Source organism: Myotis davidii, unplaced genomic scaffold, assembly GCF_000327345.1.
Source record: "Myotis davidii unplaced genomic scaffold, ASM32734v1 scaffold582, whole genome shotgun sequence".
Lineage (NCBI taxonomy): Eukaryota > Metazoa > Chordata > Mammalia > Chiroptera > Vespertilionidae > Myotis > Myotis davidii.
Genome location: NW_006294113.1, coordinates 988 through 24679, shown reverse-complemented (window position 1 = coordinate 24679; position 23692 = coordinate 988). Strand labels below are relative to the sequence as shown.

Below are 23692 nucleotides of genomic sequence, written 5' to 3'. Positions count from 1 at the left end.
TCTATAATTGAAACACTGTTGCAGCTCCAGCTTTGAGGCCTGGCTGGCCGTAAACAGGTTTCTGGGGTTTGTTCATCTTCTATAATTGCAACATTGTTTCTTGGAGTGCAGCTCAGAGGCTGGCAGTGGCAGGCGGGGAACCTTGGCTTCCTCTTTCACTGGAGCAAGCAAGCCTCCTGTTTGCTTCAGCGGCCTGGCTGCCGGCCGCCATCTTGGCTGGCAGTTAATTTGCATATTGCCTGATTAGCCAATGGGAAGGGTAGCGGTCGTACGCCACTTACCATGTTTCTCTTTTATTAGCTAGGATATCCTTGTTTTTCTCCATATACATGTTAATCTGGAAATAAGGGGGCATACAATCCAAAGACATCTAACTAATAAGAACACTAAATATATAGTGTTCTTACATTTATGTACAGGTAAAACTGATATAAACCAAAAAGAGAGCAGTAACTGCCTAGGTTTGAATTCTAGTTCTACCATTTATTAGCTGTACTACTCTGAATAATTTATTATCTCTATGCTCATTTCATCATGGATATTATAATATCCATTTCTAAAATGGATATTATAATTTAAAAAACACCTCCATATTCTTTTTTGAGGAGATTTTAAGTGAATTCATGTATATAAAGTATCTAGAATACTATCCGGTACATAGAAAGTCATATTAACTACTATTATGACAGAGAAACATTAAATGATATTTATAACATTCAAGCTGCCTATATAACAAGTTACTAAAGAAAATATCACTAAGCAAAATAGAATTCATCTATTTAAATATTCCACTAGTGTAGCATTCTATTTTACAAAGAGAAATGTCTACTTTCACCCAACATCTCCATCTTGTGGACATTACAGGTAATTGCTGCTGATAACCATTAAAGCATAGTTATGCTTTAAGTAAAGCGTAAAATGATCTCTAATTGGAAGAAGCAAGGTTTGGTGAAGGAAAAAAAACCAAAAACAAAAAACCCTTTGAGCACTGATGGCGAGGCTCAGTGGCTGAGCATCGACCTATGAACCAGGGCACACACCCAGGTTGTGGGCTCTATCCCCAGTGTGGGATGTGCAGGAGGAGGCAGCCTATCAATGATTCTCTCATCACTGATGTTTCTATCTCTTTCTCCCTCTCCCTTCCTCTCTGAAATCAATAAAAAACACTCATACACAAAAACCTTTGAAATCTGAAAGACTTGAGTTCAAATATACCCCTGGCCCCTTATTAGCTGAATGCTGACATCTCTAGGTCTCCCTCAGTCTCATCTTTCTGTATGATACAGTTAAAATTCTGTATTTCTCAGAGGATTTATAAGGATTAATCAAATATAGCTGGCCCTTTGTATCCATGGGTTCTGCATCTGTAGACCTAAAATACTGGGCTGGGGGTGGGGGTTGGGGGAGAATGTTACCTTGTTATTAATGTGTACTATGCAGTTAGGCCTAGATGATCACATCTGTACTGAACATGCACATACTATTTTTTTCTTGTTATTCCCTGAACAATACAGTTCAACAACTATTTACATAGCATTTACATTGTATTAGGTAGGATAAGTAATCTAGAGATGACTCAAAGTATATAGGAGAATATGCATAAATTATATGCAAATACACCATCCTACCCTATATAATAAAAGGCTAATATGCAAATTATCCCCTTGGCCAGGAGTTGGACCAGGAGTTGAACCAGGGGGCGGGGCCAGCCAACCAACTGCCTGCAGCCCCTCTCCTCGGCCAGCCCCAACCCCGATCAGCCCCCCACCCTGATTGGGGTGGGCCAGCCAGACCCTACCAGTGCACAAATTCGTGCACCAGGCCTCTAGTTTTATATAAGAGACTTGTGCATCTGCAGATTATCATATCCTCCGGGTGTCCTGGAACCAATCCCCAACGGATACCAAGGGAAGAAGACTGTATGTATATGTGAGACATTTAGCACATTCAAAACATGCAATGTTTTATTTTGCTCATTGCTAGTGACTTTCTTTTTGTGATACATTTTGTAATACAGATATTTATATTGCCAAAACAATCCATATTTTTCTCTGTACTTTCTTTCACTGCTTTTATTTCTAAATTGTTTTCACCTCCATTTTTTAAAAAAAGTTTTGGCCCTAGTTGGTTTGGCTCACTGGAGAGAGCATTGGCCTGCAGACTGAACGGTTCCGGGGGGTTCAATTCCGGTCAAAGGCACATGCCTGGGTTGCGTGCAGGAGGCAGCCAATCAATGATTCTCTCTCATCATTGATGTTTCTCTCCCTTCCTCTCTGAAAACAATAAAAACATATTTTTTAAAAAAGTTTTACCTCACGGAGATGTAAAGCAGGGCATAGGCAATACTAGTATAGTCAATAATATTGTAATAATTATGTTTGGTGCCAGGTGGGTGTACTAGAAACATCGAGGGGAATACTTTATAAAGTATATGACTGTCTAACCACTATGCTGTGCACTTGAAACTAATGCAAAATAGTACTGAATGTAAACTGTAATTAAAAAATAAAATTAGCCCTGGTCAGTGTGGCTCAGTTGGTTGGAGCATCATCCTGATATGCCAAGGTTGCAGGTTTAATTCCCCAGTCAGGGCACATACAATAATCAACCAATGAATGTATAAATAAGTAGAACAACAAATTGATGTTTCTCTTTCTCTCACCCTTACTCTCTCTAAAAATAAATAAAAATTTTAAAAATTAAAAAAAAGTTTATACCTTTTGACCCCCTTCATTCATTTGGCCCACCCCTCACCTCCTGGCAACCACCAATCTGTTCTCTGTATCTTTGAACTTTTTGTTTTTTTTAAATTCCACATATAAGTGAGCTTATACGGTATTTTTCTCTCCCTGTCTGACTTATTTCACTTAGCATAATTCCTTCAAGTCCCATCCATGTTGTCACAATGGCAAGATTTCCTTATTTCTTATGGCTGAATAGTATTTCACTGTGTATATATAGATACCATATCTTCTTTATCCATTCATCCATCAATGGACACTTAAGGTAGTTTCCATATCTTGAGTACCATAAATAATGCTTCAATAAACGTGGCAGTGTGTGTGTGTATATTTGTATGTATGTATGTATATATATGTATATTTAGTATTTTCATTTTCTTTGGATAACCAGGAGTAGAATTATTGGATCATAAGGTAGTTCTATTTTTAAGATTTTGAAAACCCTCTATACTGTTTTTCCACCATGTCTGCACCAAATTACAATCCCTCCAGCAGTGCGTGAGAGTTCCCTTTCTCCACATTCTTGCCAACACCCGTTTGATGCCTTTTTTTTCTGTGTTTGTTTTCTCTTTGTTGCTGTTGATGCATTTTTTATAATAGCAATATGACAGTTGGGAGGTGATTATTTCATTGTGGTTTTGATTTGCATTTCCCCAATTAGTGATGTTGAACACCTTTACACGTACCTGTTGGCCATCTGTATCTTCTTTGGAAAAATATCTATTCAGATCTTCTGCACATTTTTAAATTAAATTGTTTGCTTTTTTTACTCTTGAGTTGTATGAGTTATATATTTTGGATATTAACCTCTTATCAGATACATGATTTGCAAATATTTTCTCCCTTCCACTAGGTTGCCTTTTTATCTTGTTGATGGTTTCCTTTGCTGTGCAGAAGCTTTTTGGTTATTGGTTACTGGCCTTATGAGATGTAGGAGCTCTTTATATATTAAAGAAATTAGTCATTTGTGATATGAACACAATAGTTTTTCATGGTTTGAAACAAAGTCTTCACATTTTGTTTACAGTGCTTTGTTTACAATGCAAAATATTTTATTCCCTTGCTCCTCTCTCCATATCAATTAAAAAACACTGTTACATGCTGGGGTACAGAGGTAGAAGATGGACAAGAAAGAAAAATGCAGTACAATGTCATAAGACAATCATAGGGAGACAGGAAAGCAGACTGGATTTATACTAAGGGGAAAGGAAAGGGTATGTGATTATGAAGGAAGGCATCTTGGAAGTAGGAAAAACTGAACAAAGTTCTACAGAATGAGAAAGGAAGTAGGTAGAGGAAGTACACATAGCAGGCCCTAGAACAGCACATGTACATTTAGGGAACAACAAGAAGTCCTGTGTTATTTTAAGTCTTAAATCTAGTCAGGAAGACCTGATTCATTTGTCAGAAAGACAGCATTCACAGTAGATACACATTCCGTTGGTCTGATTTAGTTACCCTTTATTCTTGACAAATCATAAGATCGCAAAGGGCAGGATATATCTGGAAGAAGGCCGAGGTTAATTAGCAATGAGATCATGGGGGAAAACATTTTTAAGCTTCTTTTATTTTGTTCCACTTTTCTGCTTTCTACATACTAAATGCTTATATATTTAAATTTCAAAATGAAGCCTCAAGCTGGAGTAAATTAATCCAAAGAAGAATAATTATTTGTGCAGAGCTGATCTTACTTACTGGTTTGAAGCACAGATTATAAGGCTTTTACATAGAGATCGATAGCTTATTGGTTAAGAGTACAGACTCTGGGTTTAAAATCCTGGCTCTGATCTGTAGCTCTAGGGCAGTGGTTCTCAACCTTCTGGCCCTTTAAATACAGTTCCTGATGTTGTGACCCAACCATAAAATTATTTTCGTTGCTACTTCATAACTGTAATGTTGCTACTGCTATGAATCATAATATAAATATCTGATATGCAGGATGGTCTTAGGCGACCCCTGTGAAAGGGTCGTTCGACTGCCAAAGGGTCGCGACCCACAGGCTGAGAACCGCTGCTCTAGGGTCTTTACTTATACAATAGGACTAAAAGTCGTACCCTCCTCTTATGGTTGTTATGGTATCCAATAAGTTATGAAATGTTAAGTGCTTGTCTAGTACATAGTAAGCTCTCATTGGATGTTCATTTAAGTTATTCCTTGTAAAAGCAACTATTACTTTAAAAGCTAAATCATTAGTGTTTAACTAAATTTGCATGGGTTTACTACTAGCACAAGTATCTTTATAAACTTTTAATATGCTTCATAATGAGAAATGTCTATCCTGAATATCACTCTATCTAAAAATATTACTAAGTTTTTAGAGCCTAAGTTCTGAGGAGTGCTTGGGCTGTAGTCCTGACTCTACCAATAATTAGCTGTATTTATGGGCAAGTAATTTAACTATACCTGTTTGCTTTTATAAAATGGAGTACTTAATAAAATAATTGTAGAATTAAATTTTATACATGTACAGATTTAGAACAGTACAAATAGTAAACACTCTGCCCTAGCCAGTTTGGCTCAGCAGACAGAGTGTCAGCATGAGGACTGAAGGGTCCCAGGTTCAATTCCGGTCAAGGGCACATGTCCGGGTTGCTGGTCTGATCCCAGTAGGGGGTATGCAGGAGACAGCCAATGAATTATTCTCTCTCATCATTGATGTTTCTAGCTCTGTTTCCCTCCCACTTCCTCTCTAAAAATAAAAATATATTTTTTATAAAACCATAAAAACAAAAACAAATAGTAAGCACTCAATAAGTCTGCTATCTTATTATTACCAAATATTGAGTATAATGCCCTCAAATTGGTAAGAGTGTACATATCTTTTTAAGTCTTTGATTAACATTCCTAAATTGTTTTCCTAAGAGGCTAAAGCAATTCATACCCACACAAACAATTTATGAGAATGTAAAGTTCAACACATCCTCACTATTTTTTTAAAATATATTTTATTGATTTCTTACAGAGAAGAAGGGAGAGGGATAGAGAGTTAGAAACATCAATGAGAGAGAAACATTGATCAGCTGCCTCCTGCACACCCCCCACTGGGGATGTGCCCGCAACCAAGGAACATGCCCTTGACCAGAATCGAACCTGGGACCCTTGATTCCGCAGGCCGACGCTCTATTCACTGAGGGCACATCCCCACTATTAAAGATTCCTTTTGCTGATTTGATACCCATATGGTCCCTCATTGTTTGGTTCACAGTTTTTAAAATTTATCTTTTCATTTTATTTTTAATATATTTTTATTAAATATATTTCAGAGATGAAGAGAGAGGGAGAGAGAGATAGAAATATCACTGATGAGAGAGAATCACTGATGAGAGAGAATCACTGATCGGCTGCCTCCTGCACACCTGCTACTGGGGACTGAGCCCACAACCCGGGCATGTCCCTGACCAGAATCAAATTGTGAACTCCTGGTTCATAGGTTGATGCTCAACCACTGAGCCATACCAGCAGAGCTCACTATTTTTTTTTAAATTTATCTTTATTGTTGAAAGTATTACAGATGTTCCCCCTCCCAGTTTTTTACATTTTAAAAATTACTAGCAGGGACAAATATTTTCCCATTTTATTTACTAGTGATCTCTTCTTTCACCTGTCCATGTCTTTTGTCCATTTATTAACTGAAGTTTAAAATTTTTATACAGTGTCACAAAAAACTGTATGCACATCCTATATAATAAAAGTCTAATATGCTATGTGTCTGGTAGTCCAGTTGGCCGTTCAACCAATCAAAGCGTAATATGCTGATGATATGCCAAGGCCTCTCAACCGCTTGCTATGATGTGCACTGACCACCAGGGGGCAGACGCTCCAACCAGTAGGTTAGCTTGCTGCTAGGGTCTGGCCAATCGGGACTGAGCAAGACAGGCAGAACATGCTCTGGAGCCCTCTCACGGTCCCTCCCCAGCTGGCCAACCTCCCATGTCCCTCCCCAGCCCTGATTGTGCACCCTTGGCCTGGCCTGTACCCTCTCGCAACCTGGGACTTCCTGAGGGATGTCAGAGAGGCGGTTTAGACCCAATCCCACAGGCCAGGCCCAGGGACGCCACTGATGCACAAGTTCGTGCACCGGGCCTCTAGTTCTTTGAATAATTATAAAAACCGTGTTTATTAAAATAAAATTCATTTTAAAAAACTGAGCTATCAGCTTTTAAAATGTGTATACATTTTTTGGGGGACACCCTGTATTTCATTTGTCCATTTTAGGGTTTTTAAGATACTAATCTTTTGCCATATTTCTACAAAATTATTTTTCTTCTTTGCCCTTTTGAAATGTAGAAGTTAAATATTTTTTACAAAATCAGGTTTTTCTTTCCTTTAATGTAATTTCTTCTAACATCTCAATTTTAAAAACTCTTCCCCAGCCAGGTCAGCCATTTCACTAATTTTTTAAATAATAGGTTGACTGACTTTAAAAAACATTTAACTATTTTTAATTAAACTGGATTCTGTTTTGATAAATGCTATGAAGCAATGATCTAAATTAAGTTTTCTTCTCAAAAGCTTATCAACTGTGCCAGTACCACTTTTGAAATTATCTTTTTTTTCCTTACTGATTTGATATTATTAAGAAAATAAAGTGAATATAATTCATAACATGCAATTTACTGGCAAAAACTTCCCAAGGATACACAGCTCCATGGATAAGCTTTAACACATAAAATATATTTTATAGAAAAGCTTTTTTATAAAACACATTAATTACTTGTACCTACTTAAATGAGTTATTTGTTTTGTTGAAAACACAAAAATGTGGTCACTTGAATTTTAAAAGAATTTTTCTCGTCAAGGGTGGGGAAAAAAAAGGAGACATATGTAATACTCTTTGTAATACTTTAAGCAATAAAAAAAAAAGAAAAAAAAAGAATTTTTCTCTATCAATTTGGAACATTTTATGCTATGGGAGAAAGAAGATCTATGGAGCACAAATGACCAATAACAAATTAAAATAGCATATTAGGTGCTTTTTTACCTTGTCAAAGTCGTCATATACATATGTTTTATGTTCATAATGAAGTAGGCCAGGTAAATACATTTGCAGATGCAGAAAGTGAAGCATAAAACTTTTAAATGAGTATGATTTTAAATTTTAAATGACTACTAAGTGGCAAAATTATAATCAATATTCAGATCTTTTAACTTCTAGTCATGAGTTTCATAAAAATACAAACAAAACAATATTGAAACCAATAAGGGTTAAATAGAAACTGCCTTCTCCCCTGTATTCTCGTCCCCCACCCAATCTTTTACTGGGTCCCATCACTTCTTTCAGCCTATAAATATACTGGTTTATTTCCCCCTGAAAACACTACCCTCTAGACCAGTGGTTCTCAACATCCTAATGCCGCGGCCCTTTAACACAGTTCCTCATGTTGTGGTGACCCCCAACCATTAAATTATTTTCGTTGCTACTTTATAACTGTAATTTTGCTACTGTTATGAATCGTCATGTAAATATCTGATATGCAGGATGTATTTTCATTGTTACAAATTGAACGTAATTAAAGCATAGTGATTAATCACAAAAACAATATGTAATTATACATGTGTTTTCCGATGGTGTTAGGTCACTGACCCCTGTGAAAGGGTCGTTTAACCTCCAAAGAGGTCGCAACCCACAGATTGAGAACCGCTGCTTTAGAGCATTATGGGCACCTAGTTTTTCTTCCTCCATACTCACTATTTTCCAGGATTAATTATAAACTCATGGCACTTACATTCTGTTTCATGCTTGTAGGCTCCTAATGTTAGCTGACGAGATGTTGTTAATAATTGTTGCATCATTGCTGTTGGGTCTTGAAATATCTAATGAGATAAAATGAGAAAAGGCCTAATAGCTTCAAAGTTCTACAATTTAAAATGCTTTTAAAACTCTCGTTATAAAATCTTACCATTTCATCATAGAACTCTGAAACCACTGTCTTTTTCCCCAGCATTGCATTGGTATCTGATTGGAACAGCTTTAATAAATGATACAGGGTTACCTGTGAAATAAAAACAGACATCACATCTGTGCAATGGTTACCTTCATCATTGTGAAATGCTGTCATTTCTGTAACTGAATTAGAGACTGGAATTAGTAAACATACCAAATTCAGGATCTTGTCTCAATTTACTGTGGCAAATCATTCAAAACTCTCTGTACTTTTACTTTCCTATTAGGTATTACCATCATCCACATCTAAACATGAACATTCTGAAGATGGTAAGTAAAGATCTGTTACAAAGCATTTCTAGAGAGTGACTGTATACAAAAATAACATAAGATACAGCTCTGGAAATTAAACTGGAAAATCACTAACACAAGTGAAATTAGATTATGACAGCTGTTCTGTGAAGATTAAAGTTTACAAATTTGCTATGGGGAAAAAAATTTTGATACTTTCAAAAGGAATGACTAATACTAAAATGCTTATGAGGGTAAGATAATTTCTTTGGCGACCTATAAGATTATTACGTAAGGAGGAGAACCAAGATGGCGGCATAGGGAGTGGACCTGTGCGTGCTGCCCTCTCACAACATCATTGAAACTACCAACTATAAGACAAACAACCACCATTCAGAACCATGGGGAAGTTGGCCCAGTGGGAGATCTACAAATGGAAGAAAAGAAAGAAGCGCAGTGAGACTGAGTAGGAGCTACAGAGGCGCCAAAAACACAGTCACACAGTCACACGCCAGGCCTGGATGCGCGGTTTTTTTTCAATCGGACGTGGTTACGAACCCTCCAATCCTCTGGGCTTGCTCGGGGCGGGTCTCTGAGGCCCCAGATCCCATGGGGAGAGGCGGCACGGCCTTGCAGTGGTCGGAAAGCGAGGGAAGGTGACACGCGCGGCTGCTCGCCGGCACTGGGGGATGCGAAGTCCTGGTGGTGTCCAGGAGAGGCGAGGGGCCGCAGAGACTCCGCCCCGGCGACTCCCTGAGACCCTGCCCTATTCAATTTACATTCCCATCCAGGCTGTGCCAGAGGCACAAGAGGAAACGCCTGCGCTTTTACAAACTCTCAAATCCACTGAGCTGGTTAAGGCAGGATCATGAGGCACCAGACCCTACGGGGAGAGGTGGCATGGCCTCGCAGCCATCAGAAAGCGAGGGAGGCTCTGTCGCACAGCTGCTTGCCAGCACTGGGGGACGTGAAGCCCCGGTGTCCCGGAGAGGTGAGGGGCCGCGGAGACGCTGCCAGTGCTATTTGCTCCGCCCTTGGCAACTCCCTGAGACCCAGCCCTAATCAATTTACATCCCCATCCAAGCTGTGCCAGGTGCACAAAAAGACCTACCTGCGCTTTTGCAGCCTAACCCAACAAATTGCAGACTTCAACTGCTCGCACCCATGGGAGACACACTCAAGAAGCAGACCCAGGAGAACCAAGATGGCAACGTAAGGAAGTGTCCTGTGCGTGCTGCCTCCCACAACAACATCGAAACTACCAACTATAGGACAAACAGCTATCATACGGAACCATGGGAAAGCTGGCCCAGTGGAGGCTCTACAACTAGAAGGGAGGCAAGAAGAACACTGAGACTGAGTAGGATGTGCAGAGGCACCAAGTAGAGCCCAACCCAGCTGGCTGCAGATTTCAGCTCCTCGCATCCAGAGAGATGCACTCGGGGGGCGGAGTCAGGTTTGGGGCAGGCCAGGGTGGGAGCCGGGCCAGCGATGTGGAACCGCTGTACCAGCAGGCGCACAAGCACGCCCACTGGTTGCAGTCTCGCGTGGGACACTGGGGGATGGCAGACAGGCAGTCTGTGCACTTGGTGGAGGGCGTAGTCCAAGCAAGCGTGCTGGATGTTCAGCCACCAGAACGCCTGGAGATTTTGTCTGGTGGGGAGCCGCCTGGCAGGGGACAGAGGGCCAAACTTAGTCTTTCCCCAGTGAGGCTGGGACGGCCCTGGTGATGTCGGGACGGCCCCGGTGAGGTTGACATAGCCCCGGTGAGGCCGAGACGGCCCCAGAGAGGTTGGGACTGCTCCAGTGAGGTTGGGACAGATAATGGGGACCAGTATAGAATGATGAACAGGGGTAGATGCAGAGGCAGAGCAACATTGAACAGATTGTCAAACTACAGTGGGAAGCCTGGAAAGGGTTTGGGTGGGGGGATTAAGAGATCAACCGAAGGACTTATATGGATGCATATAAGAATAACCAATGGACACAAGACACTGGGGGGAAGGGGCTTGGGGAATGTCAAGGGGGGGGGGAAGGAGGCATATGTAATACTCTTTGTAATACTTCAAGAAATAAACATTATTAAAAAAAAGATTACGTAAGTAACAAAGTCAGTGGCAATTCACTTTGGCATGAACATGTCTTCAAAATAAAAAAAAAACAAGTGTAGTAAGACATCAAAGGAAAAGTTTTGTAGAACAATGTGTGATTACTTTAGCAAAATAAAACCCAGCTGGCAAAATATCAGAGTTCATGTTGAAGTTGGAGAAACCAATTCAGAGGCCTCGGAGAATTTTCCAAAACTTAGCAAAAATCATTATAAGTAACCATGCATCAATCACAAGCCATATTCCAAGCAGATAATTTGAGAAATGTATGGAATAAACAAGGGCATGTGACTACATGGATGGATATTCCATAACAGGGAAATCACAACCTGGAAACGTAGGGAAGAGAACTGTACACAGATGGGAGCCGGCACTCCCAGAGGAGCCCCGGAGAGGTTCAGAGCTCAGAGTTGGCAGGTGGAGAAATCAAGAATGTTGGGGGCAGCTGGGCCTGTTAGCTTTCTACTATCTCCCTCCACGCATAGACAAGAGAACATGCATATCTTCCTGTGGAACCTAGAATTTTTCACCCAAACAGTATGAAGTAAAAATAAAGAATTTTCAGATAGCAATGGCTCTGAAAGTTTATTTCTCAGGCATCCTTTCTGAAGAAATTCCTCCAGCAAAATGAAAAACAGAAACCTGGAAAGATGAAAAAGATCATCTGTCCTCATTAGTAGTTGACAGGCACTATCTAAAAGAAAAATTCAAACTATATGAGATGCATGGGAGTGATTTCTAGAGAAACAGAAAAGAGTAACTATGGTTTTCCTGGGCAAGGGGCCAGATATGGGAGAAAACAAGATGTTATGGGTTGAACTGTGTCCCCCAAAACGATATGATGAAGTCCTAATCCTTAGGCCCTGTGAAAGTGACCTTATCTGGAAAAAAGGTTTTTGCAGATGTAATCAAATTAAGATAAAGTCAGTAGGGTGTGCCCAAATCCAATATGACTAGTGTCCTCATAAGAAGAAACACAGAGAAAGGCCATGTGACAATGAAGACAGAGATGAAGTTATGCTGCCACAAGCTAAGGATCCTGGGGCTACCAGAAACTGGAAGTGACAAGAAAGAATCCTCCCTTAAAGGCTCTGGAGAGAGCAGGGCCAACACCTGGATTTTGAACTTCTAGCTTCCAGAGCTGTGAGAATAAATTTCTGTTGTTTAGCCACTCAGTTTGTGGTACTATGTTATGGCAGCCCTAGGAAACTAATACAAAAGACTTGTACTTTTTGTTTTTAAAAACTTAAAAAAAATCTGCATGTTTGACTTTTATAATTCAAAAAATATATAAAACTGTCCTCCCCTCAATTTATCATTTAGACTACCAGAGGCATTCATGAAAATATATAGGCAATGAAAATTTTCAAGACAGATGTCTCCAATTTTGAGCTGTGTTTGGTGATTCTTAGAGCAATGAAAACACCTGTACTTACTACAGATGTATTTCTAGGCATAGAAATTTTAGCTTTTGTTTTGTTAATCTTTACCCAAGGATATTTTCTCCACTGGTTTTTAGAGAGAGAGTGGGATGGTGGAAGAGAGGAGGAGGGAAGCAAAGAGAGAGAGAAACATTGATGTGAAAGAGACACATCAACTGGTTGCCTCCTACACCTGCCATGACCAGGGTTGGGGATCAAACCTGCAACCCAGATACATGTCCTTGACCAGGAATCGACCCCTCAACCCTTTGGAGCACAGGCTGATGCTCTACCACTGAGCCACACCGGCCAGGGCAACAATTTTAGCATTTGCTTTTAGAAACACCATTCCTTTTACAATGGCTTGGCCTATAATAGGTTAATGGATAACAGAAGTAAGTCACAAGTTACCAGCATCTTTTATATTTTAAATAAGCTCTCATATGACATTTTCTGTAAGAACCAACTATTGAAAAAGTATAATGGTTTCATTATACTAAAAGAATATTACAATAGTTTTTGGGGACTAAAATTCAGGCATAGCCCTGGCTGGGTGGCTGGGTGGGCACCAAAAGGTTGCCGGTTTAATTCTTGGTCAGCACACAGGCCCAGGTTTTGGGCTCCATCCCTAGTAGGGGACATGTGGGAGGCAGCCAATCAATGTTTCTCTTTCTCTCTCTCCCTTCCTCTCTCTTTAAAAAGTAATATATATATATTTAAATTCAGGCCTATGTAGATCTATATAGAAACCTATTTAATAAATCAATCACTGCAGAAGTGCAAAAGAACATAGTACTTTACTTTTCCAAGAGTGGACTTTAAAATTACATGATATAAAGATTTCTTTCAGAGATGTATTTTCCAATTGGGATAGGAGGGGACAACAGATGAAGAGATAGGTAAGGGCACACATTCTCAAAATTAAAATGAATTCAAAGCAATCTTACAAAGTTAAAAAGAGCTTCTGCTCTAGTAACATTACTGACTTCTTATCTCTCTCAATATCTGCTAAATTTTGTGCTCTAGTCTCTTTAACAGACTATTTATTTATTTGTTTAATTCTCACCTGAGGATATTTTCCCACTGATTTTTAGAGAAAGTGAAAGGGAGAGGGAGAGACAGAGAGAAAAACATCAATGTGAGAGAGACACATCAATTGGTTGTCTACCACATGCTCCCCAATTAGGGCCAAGGACTGAACCTGCAACTGAGGTATATGTCCTTGACCAGAATCGAACCCGAGACCCTTCAGTCCACAGGCTGACACTCTATCCACTGAACCAAACTGGCCAGGGCTTAAAAGACTATTTTGATTAAGAACAAAAGCAGTGCTTCATCCTTGTATCAAGATATTTGAATAATATTTTGCAAATAATGAATATTTAATCATTTCTTGCCATACAAAATTGTTGTGAGAGTACTCTAGAAAGAAAACAAAAATGGTAGACCTGGAAACCATATCACATGAAAAATATTTAAACGAGCCAGAGATGTTTATACAGGAAAAAAGAAAACTAATGTACGAATAATTATCAATAAAAAGTTCAAGGAAGCTTATAATAAAGTAGAGCTTTCTTTCTTTTCTTTTTAAAATATATTTTATTGATTTTTTACAGAGAGGAAGGGAGAGGAATAGTTAGAAATATCAATGAGAGAGAAACATTGATCAGCTGCCTCCTGCACATCTCCCACTGGGGATATGCCCGCAACCAAGGTACATGCCCTTGACTGGAATCAAACCTGGGACCCTTCAGTTGCAGGCAAACGCTCTATCCACTGAGCCAAATGGGTCAGGGCAAAGTAGAGCTTTCTTAAAACTAGAACCACCCCACACCATGCCCAGCAGGTATGGCTCAGTGGTTGAGCATTGACCTATGAACCAGGAGATCATGGTTTGATTCCCAGTCAGGGTACATGCCTGGGTTGCAGGCTCCATTCCCAGTGGAGGTGAAGGTCAAGGGCATATGCCCAGTTGTGGGCTTGATCCCCAGTGGGGGGTGTGCCGGAGGCAGCCTATTCATGATTCTCTCTCCCTCTCCCTTACTATCTGAAATCAATAAAAATATATTAAAAAAAAAAAAACCAACAAAAATCCTAGAACTACCCCAAACCTGAACGGGATGTTTCACTTAATGACAGAAGTCAATATTCTCCATACTGAAGTTAGCAAAACCCAAAGGAGATTCTTATTTCAGAGACAGCATGAAGAAATTCCTACCTAGGAAGAGTATGGCCTCTGTCAATGGGTTCTAAATCTTACCTTGTATCGAAATCACCTGGGGTGCTGGCCCCTCTCCAAACCTACTGAATCAGACTCTCTAGGGCAGCGGTTCTCAACCTGTGGGTCGCCAACCTGTGGGTCGCGACCCCTTTGGGGGTCGAACGACCCTTTCACAGGGGTCGCCTAAGACCATGGGAAAACACATATATAATTACATATTGCTTTTGTGATTAATCACTATGCTTTAATTATGTTCAACTTGTAACAATGAAAATACATCCTGCATATCAGATATTTACATTACGACTCATAACAGTAGCAAAATTACAGTTATGAAATAGCAATGAAAATAATTTTATGGTTGGGGTCACCACAACATGAGGAACTGTATTAAAGGGTTGCGGCATTAGGAAGGTGAGAACCACTGCTCTAGGGGATTGGGCCTATTAGTTTGAACTTATAAAAAACACTTCGAGTACTTCTAATACAGTTAGTTAAGAACCAATCCTCTGAGCCCTGGCCAGGGTGATACTCAACTTCTTTAAACCCACATATAGTTTTAAAACTTTAATCTGATGATGAAAGTCTAAATGTTTGGTGCCAAAGGAATGAGCTTAAATCTATCAAGATGAAAATTAGTGGTGAGAACTATTAAAGCAAGCCCTGAAACAAATTAAACACCAGCCACACAAATGTGAAATGAGAGAGCCATAACTGAGTTGTGGCCTTCTAGGTTTAAAAATAAAACAGGCTTATGCCAAGGTTGTGGGTTCTATCCTCAGTCAAGACACATACAAGAATCAACCAATGAATGCATAAATAAGTGGAACAACGAATCCATGTTTCTGTCTCCCTCCCTCCCTCTCTATAAAAGCAATCAACCAATCAATAAACTGAGGCTTAGTGGTTTGTCAAAAGAAAGAGTAACGGAAAGTGTGTGGGGTCTAAATCTACTACTTGGGTTCAAAACGAGCTTTGCCACAACTAACTGTATTTTTGAGTCTGTGACTTGACCTCTGAGCCTTAGTATTCTCCTATCTAAAATGAAGATATCACCAACTTCACAAAGTTGCTGAGGGATCACAGTGAAAGGTTTGAGGGACTTTTTGCATTATCAAGCAATGATCTTATAAGAAGAGACCATAAAATGAAAAAGTTGGTTGTTATCAATAAGGATTCACAAGTAAGATATAAAGTAAAGCTGCTAGTACTTTTTGCTTTGCAAAAGCAACAAGACTATATTTCTAAGGCTTTTAACTATAAAAAACTGGATACTCCCATTTCAGATAGCATATGGACTCAACTTGTTTATTACTAGTAACCAAATGATATTAGTGAATTTAAAATTTTTGCTGTGGTATCCCTGGACGAGTAGCTCAGTTGGTTGGAGCATTGTTCCAATACACCAAGGTGACAGGTTTGATCCCCGGTCAGAATATATACAAGAAGTAACCAATGAATGCATAAATAAGTGGAACAATAAATTGATGTTTGTTTTTTCTCTCTCCCCATTCCTCTCTCTAAAATCAGTAAATTAAAAAGTAAAATTTTTGCTGTAGTAATCATATGATTTTCATGGTTTCTTTCTAATAAATGTTCACACTGTATTTCTTCTTTCTATATTGAAAGATAAAAGCGTTGGAAGGCACATCACTTAAAAATGAAAAATCTTAACTCATGGCAAGATACACCATGCCAGCCCTGCTTAAGTGTTGTCCCATGCACCAAAAGGTTGCAGGTTTGATTCCCTGTCATGGCACATGCCCAGGTTGCGGGCTTGATCCCCAGTAGGCAGGAGGCAGTCGATCAATATTTCTCTTTCTCTCCCTCTCCCTTCCTCTTTCTCTAAAACCAATAAAAAAAATACACCATACCATAAGAGAACATAAAGTAAGTCTGAATAAAAATGTTAACACATAATATGCTCTTCATTAAGTATTGTTACATTTTCACAATTACTAAAAAAATCTGCTTTAAATTTACAAAGATTACCATTACTCACAGGTCTCTCATTAGGATCAATAAAAAATATTTTGATGATTATTTCGAATTCACCCCATCCTGTTTCAGTAATTTCATATGGAGGCTTAGTAACAACTGAAGAAGAGAAAAAAAAAATAAAACAATTATAATTGTAAATTACTGATGTAGTTTCCTAGCTCTTTTTAAATTTGTATATTATAAATGAAAAAACTATACTCTACCTCTTAAAGGATTGCCATAGCTTTCATGTAACTTAAATTGAATTTTCTTCACATATGCTGACATATCCTGAAATACAGAGGAATTAATTAGTTCTGCCATCTACATATAAAAACTAGGAGAGAAATACACTAAGCATATGTACCTAATTTTATAAAACACATTTCCCCTCAAATATTATAGAATCTAATTTTCTTTTTTTTAAAATATATTTTATTGATTTTGTACATGCCCTTGACCGGAATCGAACCTGGGACCCTTCAGTCCGCAGGCCAACGCTCTATCCACTGAGCCAAACCGGTTAGGGCAGAATCTAATTTTCTAAAAAAAAACCCACCATGAATTATACCTAGGAGATTTGGGGTTTTTTTTTTATTTTAAACAAGAAAACCGGTGAATTCTCTCATAATTCATAATATATAGGAATATACATATCAATTCACTTATTTTGCAAATAGTTTTTTATATTTATCTATAGACAATACTCTAAATCAAAATTTTTCCATAAAAACAATAGTACATTTCCAATATTTTTATAATAACCATATTATCCAAGCAAATTTAAAAACTAAGCAATGTCAAAGAAGAAAATTATATCATATAAAGCTAAGCAGCTAAAACTGTTGGATATAAAACTGCTCCTTTTCTTAATTTTATTTTGAAGCACAAGAGCATATTCCTTAGTTCTGACACATGAAAGGGATTCTCCTAGCTAACGTGTCTTTTTCAAACATACCACATTATAGAAAAATGCAAAACAGAATAAGCCAAACAACAGAAATGTTTATTAATTTTTTTTCTTTCAGGAATTTTTGTGTGTGCTTATTACCTTGCATCCAATATGTTTAAATTGGAATCATACTATAATGATATATTAATATCTGCTTTCATTACTTAATATAATATTGTGAACATTTTCCCCCCTTTTTTTGAATTTATTGGAGTAACACTGGTTAACAAAATTATACAGGTTTTAGGTGTATAATTCTACAGAACATCATCTGTATGAACATTTTTTTCTGAGGTAGACTTTCCTAAGTATCTTTGAAGTCTGTTTTGGAAATAGTTTCGTTCATTTTTATTCTACAAGTATGAGTGACTACTAACTTTGGGTACCAGATGCCAAAATGGTATTAGGGTCTTGCCCTCAGTATCTGTCCATGGAGTAGGCGGCAGACAAGAAAATCAGTATTTCAGTGTAATCTGTGTCATTGAGGGCACGAGGTATAAGGCCATAGGAGAGGCACCTAACCTAACAGTTTTTGGAGGTCAAGAAAGTAGTTCTAAAGAAAATACACTTGAACTAAGACTAAGGAAATAGTAAAAATAGAGAGAGAGGGAGGGAGGGAGGGAGGGAGGGAGGGAGGAAGGAAGGAAGGAAGGAAGGAAGGAAGGAAGGAAGGGGTTTAAGAGTGCTCCTTTGAGAAACTAGAAGTAATTTAGTATTGGGAGAATGTAGGGTATAAGGAAATGAAGAAGCAAATACAGACAAGGTATAATGCTGCCGAGATAGGATAATGAAAGACCATAGCATGCCTCTAAAATAAGATAGTTTTACCTTTATGAGGCTAATAGGTAGTCATTGAAGGTGGTTTTTTTTTTTTTAATAACAGCTTTATTGAGATATTCACACACCAAATAATTCACCCACTTAAAACGTAGCATTCAGTGGCTTTTTAGTATATTCAGAGTTGTACAACCATCACTATATTCAATTTTAGAATATTGTTATCATATAAAAAGAAACCCCATACCATTAGCACTCATTCTTAAGTACCTCTTCCTCCCATCACTGGCAACCACTAATCTATTTTCTGTGTCAGGATTTGCCTATTCTTGACATTTTATAAAAATGATATCATAGCATATGTGGCCTTTGTGTCTGGCCTCTTTCTCTTACCATACTATTTCTCAGTTTCTCCATGTGGTGGCAGCATGTACCAATACCTTTTTTTACTGCCTAATGACATTCCATTGCATGGATATACCATATTTTATTTATTCAAGACACTTGAGTTGTTTCCATTGTTTCGTGTGGATTTTGAAGGGTTTAAATAGAGGAATAGTTTATTCACTTAATAAGTATCTGTTGAATACCTACTATGGACTGGCTGCATTCCAGGCATTAGAGATTCAACAACAAAACAAAATTACCAGCAGCCAGATTATATAGCAGTTTTGTCTTTTATCTTCTCTGATGATAACCAACCAAATTATCACTTAAAAATTAACTACTATTCTTGAAACATCTGATTAAATACTAAGCTAACTTAAGACATGGTGATTGGAAGATGTGCTGTGTTTATAGCACAGTCCTTGTTAGTGTAATTTAATTTTAATTAGAAAACATTTTTGGAAAATTTCTACTGAACAATCATATGAAAATGACAGCTCTCACTTTATTCTTTCAACTTTTGGGGTGGGTAACTTTTCTAAAAAGGACCAATTTTATAATCAGAGAGCCACTATAATATTAAAATTTATTTTCAAGCAAAACAAACTATAGGAAAAAACAGTACCTACCTCATTTCTATATGGTTTTACATATACTGTCCATTGATGGGTATGCCCATCCTCTTCTCTTTTCTTTCCAAAATATCGAGCAACATTGCCATAAACTATTGGTTTAACGATAGTAACCCCCTAAAAGGAAAATTTTAAACACAAATTAATATTGTATCATTACCCAAATAAACAGAAGAGTTCTGAAAGTTTGTTTTAAGAAATGGCAGGCATGTAAGAGACTCATTTCAGATGAAAAGCTACAGACTAAAAGTAAAGGGATGGAAAAAGACACTTCGAGAAAATGGAAACAAAAAAAGCTGGGGTTGCAATACTTATACCAAACAAAATAGACTTTATTTTAATTAAATCTTTACTGTTGAAAGTACTACATATGTCCCCTTTTTCCTCCATTGTCCCCTTCTAGCCCACCTCCCTACTGTCTGTGTCCATGGGTTATGCATATATGCATACAAGTTCTTTGGTTGATCTCTTCCCACCCACCCACCTACCTTTAAAACAAAGGCTATAACAAGAGACAAAGAAGGATTCAGCAATTCCATTTTGGGGTATTTATTTGAAGAAATCCAAAACACTAATTCAAAAAGACATACAGTGGGGCCTTGACTTACGAGTGTCCCGACTAACGAGTTTTTCGAGATACCAGCTGTCTCTCGGCCAATTTTTTGCTTTGAGTTGACAGAGTAATTTGAGTTAACGAGCTCCTTAAAGAGCTCCATAACGAGCTCGGTCTCGGAAAGAATTAAACTCGTAAGTCAAGGCCCCACTGTATGTTCATTGCAGCACTATTTAAAATAGCCATGATATGGAAGCAACCTAAGTGTCATCAATAGATGAATGGATAAAGAAGTGGTAGATATATACAATGGAAAATTATATACAACGGAATATTACTCAGCCATAAAAAAGAATGAAATCTTACCATTTGCAACAACATGGATGGACCCTAGAGGGTATTATGCTAAGTGAAATCCATCAGACAGAGACAGACAAGTACCATATAATTTCACCTTTATGTGCAATAAAGGAACAAACAAAACAGAAACAAACTCACAGATACAGAGAATATTTTGATGGTTGCCAGGTTGGACGGGGATGACAAGGGTGTGAAAAAGGTGAAGGAATTAGTACAAATGGGTAGTTACGAAATAGTCACAGGGATGTAAAGTACTGCATAGGGAATATAGTAAACAGTACTGTACTATGTATGGTGACAGATGGTTACTAGATATATAAGGGTGATCACTTCATAAGTTATATAAATGTCTAATCACTATGCTGTACACCTGAAACTAATATAATATTGTGTCAACTGTAATTGAAAAAAAAGCCAAAAACTAGAGTTTGCTTATAACATCATTTCTCTCAGTAAATCAATTTTAGACAATTATCCTCATTTCATATTAATACAAATAACTAAATACCAGATTAATTACAATGTCCCCACTTTGAAAATGTCTATTTTAGCCCTGCACATGAGGCTCAGTGGTTGAACATCGACTTATGTAGCAGAAGGTCAGGGTTCGATTCCTGGTCAGGGCACAGGCCTAGCTTTCGGGCTCAATTTCCAGTGTGGGGAGTGCAGAAGGCAGCCAATCAATTATTCTCACATCATTGATGTGCCTGTCTCTCCCCCTCTCCTTTCTCTCTGAAATCAATAAAAATATGTTTATGTTAAGTACTTTGAGAGCTTTTCTGAAAAGAAACACAAAAGGATCTTTATTCACAAACTTTAAAGTGAGGCTCTGGAATAAAGATCGCCAACTTCAACTGCAATCAGCTGATGATAATGTCCTATTTATCAGCGTATGGCAGTGTTTTCCAAAGCACAGTACAAATACTAAAGACAACTTGGATGAAGATTTTAGGTAAAATAAGAGCAAACATAATAAATCCATTTTATTATTTATGGCTTCACTTTTTCCACTATTTGAAAAACCGTAACTATAACTAGCAATTCAAACCCATAATTTCAAAAATATTAATGCTGCGGAATGGGCTTTTAAAAATTAATCTAAATAAAAATGTTAAATATTACAGCTGGATTTGGATAATGATAAAGTGTCACTTGGATGACTGATGCTCGTTTACTGCCAATGGCCATGCTTCCTACATTTGGGCTCATTTCTGAGATGTACGTATATGTTTCTCATCACATCTGGTGAGTGTAAAGGCAGTGAGTGTTGACAGATTATGACGGAGGAGAGAAAAAATTTCAAGTGAAGACAAAATGCTGAATGTTACACATGAATTTCAGATCAACTGTTCAATAGTAAGAATGTATCTGAAGGTCAAAGAGCAAGATATACACATGTGATAAGTGCTGTGCCAATGTAACCAATAAGAAATGAGGGAAAGCAGTGAACAAATGGAAAAACTATTAATTGTGGCTGAATAAGTAACATAAATTCAATACCTATTAGCCTAAGTTAGTCCAGAAGAAGGCAAGCTGTTTGTATAAGAATGTAAATAATCACGGTAAGTGCTACTGAGACTTTTGTGGCAACCACTGAACGGGCCTCAGGTTCAAGGCCTGAATGAGTGAGTATAAGAAGAGCTGACTTGGTGAGTGGCTAATAGATCCCATGGCTGCTATGGTGTTGGTAGGAACTTGCAAAGTTCCTCCCCCCCCACCATATTTTTTTGGGTCAGATCAGCAAAATATATATTTTTGGTGCACCACAGAATTTTAGTAATGAGTTTATGTGTGCTATGAGACGAAAAAGGTTGAAAATCACTGGTTTTAAGCTTTACATGACTAACTCACGCCTATGTTTGCAGAAAAGCATTTGAGGCTACAGGCCTAATCTCAAGTCCCTTGGGACTTAAACTTACAAACTTTCAGAACCTAACATGATTGATTACAAGTATTGAAAGTTCTGTTAGTTCTTCTCCAAAATCTATTTTAACCCTTTGTTTGCTAATACTTTCCTATCAGTCCAAAACCTTGCCCCAAAAGTCTGGGCAAAATGTGTATGTTTATCAATTTACCCGGCATCTCTTTCTGCTTACATTAAATTTCAGTAGCTTTTGAAATTTCAGAACTCTCACTTTACATATGATATTAAAGCACTATGTTGTGGTAGTTGTAAACACAGTATAGAGTTAAAAGTATGTGAAAACAACATGACAGATAAGAACTCTTTTAAAACCTTTACTAGCTAGATTGTTGCAAAAGTGGGTAATTTCTTTTTAAAGAAAAACTTCCAGCCCTAACCGGTTCGGCTCAGTGCATAGAGCGCCGGCCTGCGACTGAAGGGTCACGGGGTTCGATTCCGGCCAAGGGCATGTACGTTGGATTCGGGCACATCCCCAGGCGGGGGTGTGCAAGAGGCAGCTGATCCATGTTTCTAACTCTCTATCCCTGTCCCTTCCTCTCTGTAAAAAATCAATAAAATATATTTTTGAAAAAAGAAAAAACTTCCTTTTTGGGCTAAATAAACATCCTAAGGGGTAGAAACAGGTGTTATATTGGGAACCAGTTGGTCCTGCCTTAAACATTGTATGCGGGAAACGTATTTATACGTTTTACGTAGACTGTAAGTAGTAGAGCCACCTGTTGGCGCGCGATAAAAACTACCCGCAATGTGTTAAAAATGAATGTGCGCCTTAGGGTAAGTAAGAAAGTGGGAGGGAAACGTGTCACTGTGTCAAACATTATGCTAGGCTCTATGATAACTTGAATTAAACACTGAAGCAGCTGGTGTCCATGTCCCTATGTGCCAGGCAATGCGCTTTGCATGCCCTGGTTAATGTTCGGCCGCAGCTGTGGCCACACCATGAACCTGGGCAAGTTGTCTGCCCTTTCCACCTCCCAGCTCTGACTTATGGCAAACGCTCTGGGTAACGCGGCCTCTGTCAGGTTCCGCGGGGACCACAGCGGAGAACCGGGTAAAGCTTTTGGCCACGGTGCTGGGCAGGCGGAGGGCTCACCCAGTATCTGCTGCTGTTTCCACCCTCCCCAGCGGGTGGGCCGCACCCCCACGACCGGGACCCCAGCGGACCGACCGAGGGGGGGCTTTCCCAGGCCTTGGAGAGGCTGGTTTCCTGGGCAACCGTGTCCGGCGTTCTGCCTCCCGCGATCCCCCTTCCCCAACCCCAGCCAGCACGAAGTCTGTGTTGTTGGCGGGGACGGAAGGAGGTGGTGACGCCGTGAGGTGGGGCCCGGGAAACACAGATGCTCCTCCCTCCGGGATCCGACTCGCTCCCGCCTGGAAACCTCGTGGGGCACCGCGGCCCTCCCCACGCCGCGCAGGGAGGACCGGCGGGCGGGCACTGACCTTCACTCTCCCGCCGGAGTC

General features: G+C 38.9%; 1 protein-coding gene across 1 annotated transcript in view; it reads right to left on the bottom strand.

The window, feature by feature from the left end:
* The window catches only part of YEATS4 (YEATS domain containing 4), a gene marked incomplete at its 5' end in the record, with an annotated part of 25203 nt that extends 1511 nt beyond the window's left edge, over positions 1-23692 (bottom strand). The window contains 6 exons of the mRNA XM_006768156.2: positions 8468-8555; positions 8642-8734; positions 16669-16763; positions 16871-16937; positions 19392-19511; positions 23672-23692. Of these exons, the coding sequence (XP_006768219.1) occupies positions 8468-8555; positions 8642-8734; positions 16669-16763; positions 16871-16937; positions 19392-19511; positions 23672-23692 (484 nt within the window). The remainder of the gene's footprint in view (positions 1-8467; positions 8556-8641; positions 8735-16668; positions 16764-16870; positions 16938-19391; positions 19512-23671) is intronic.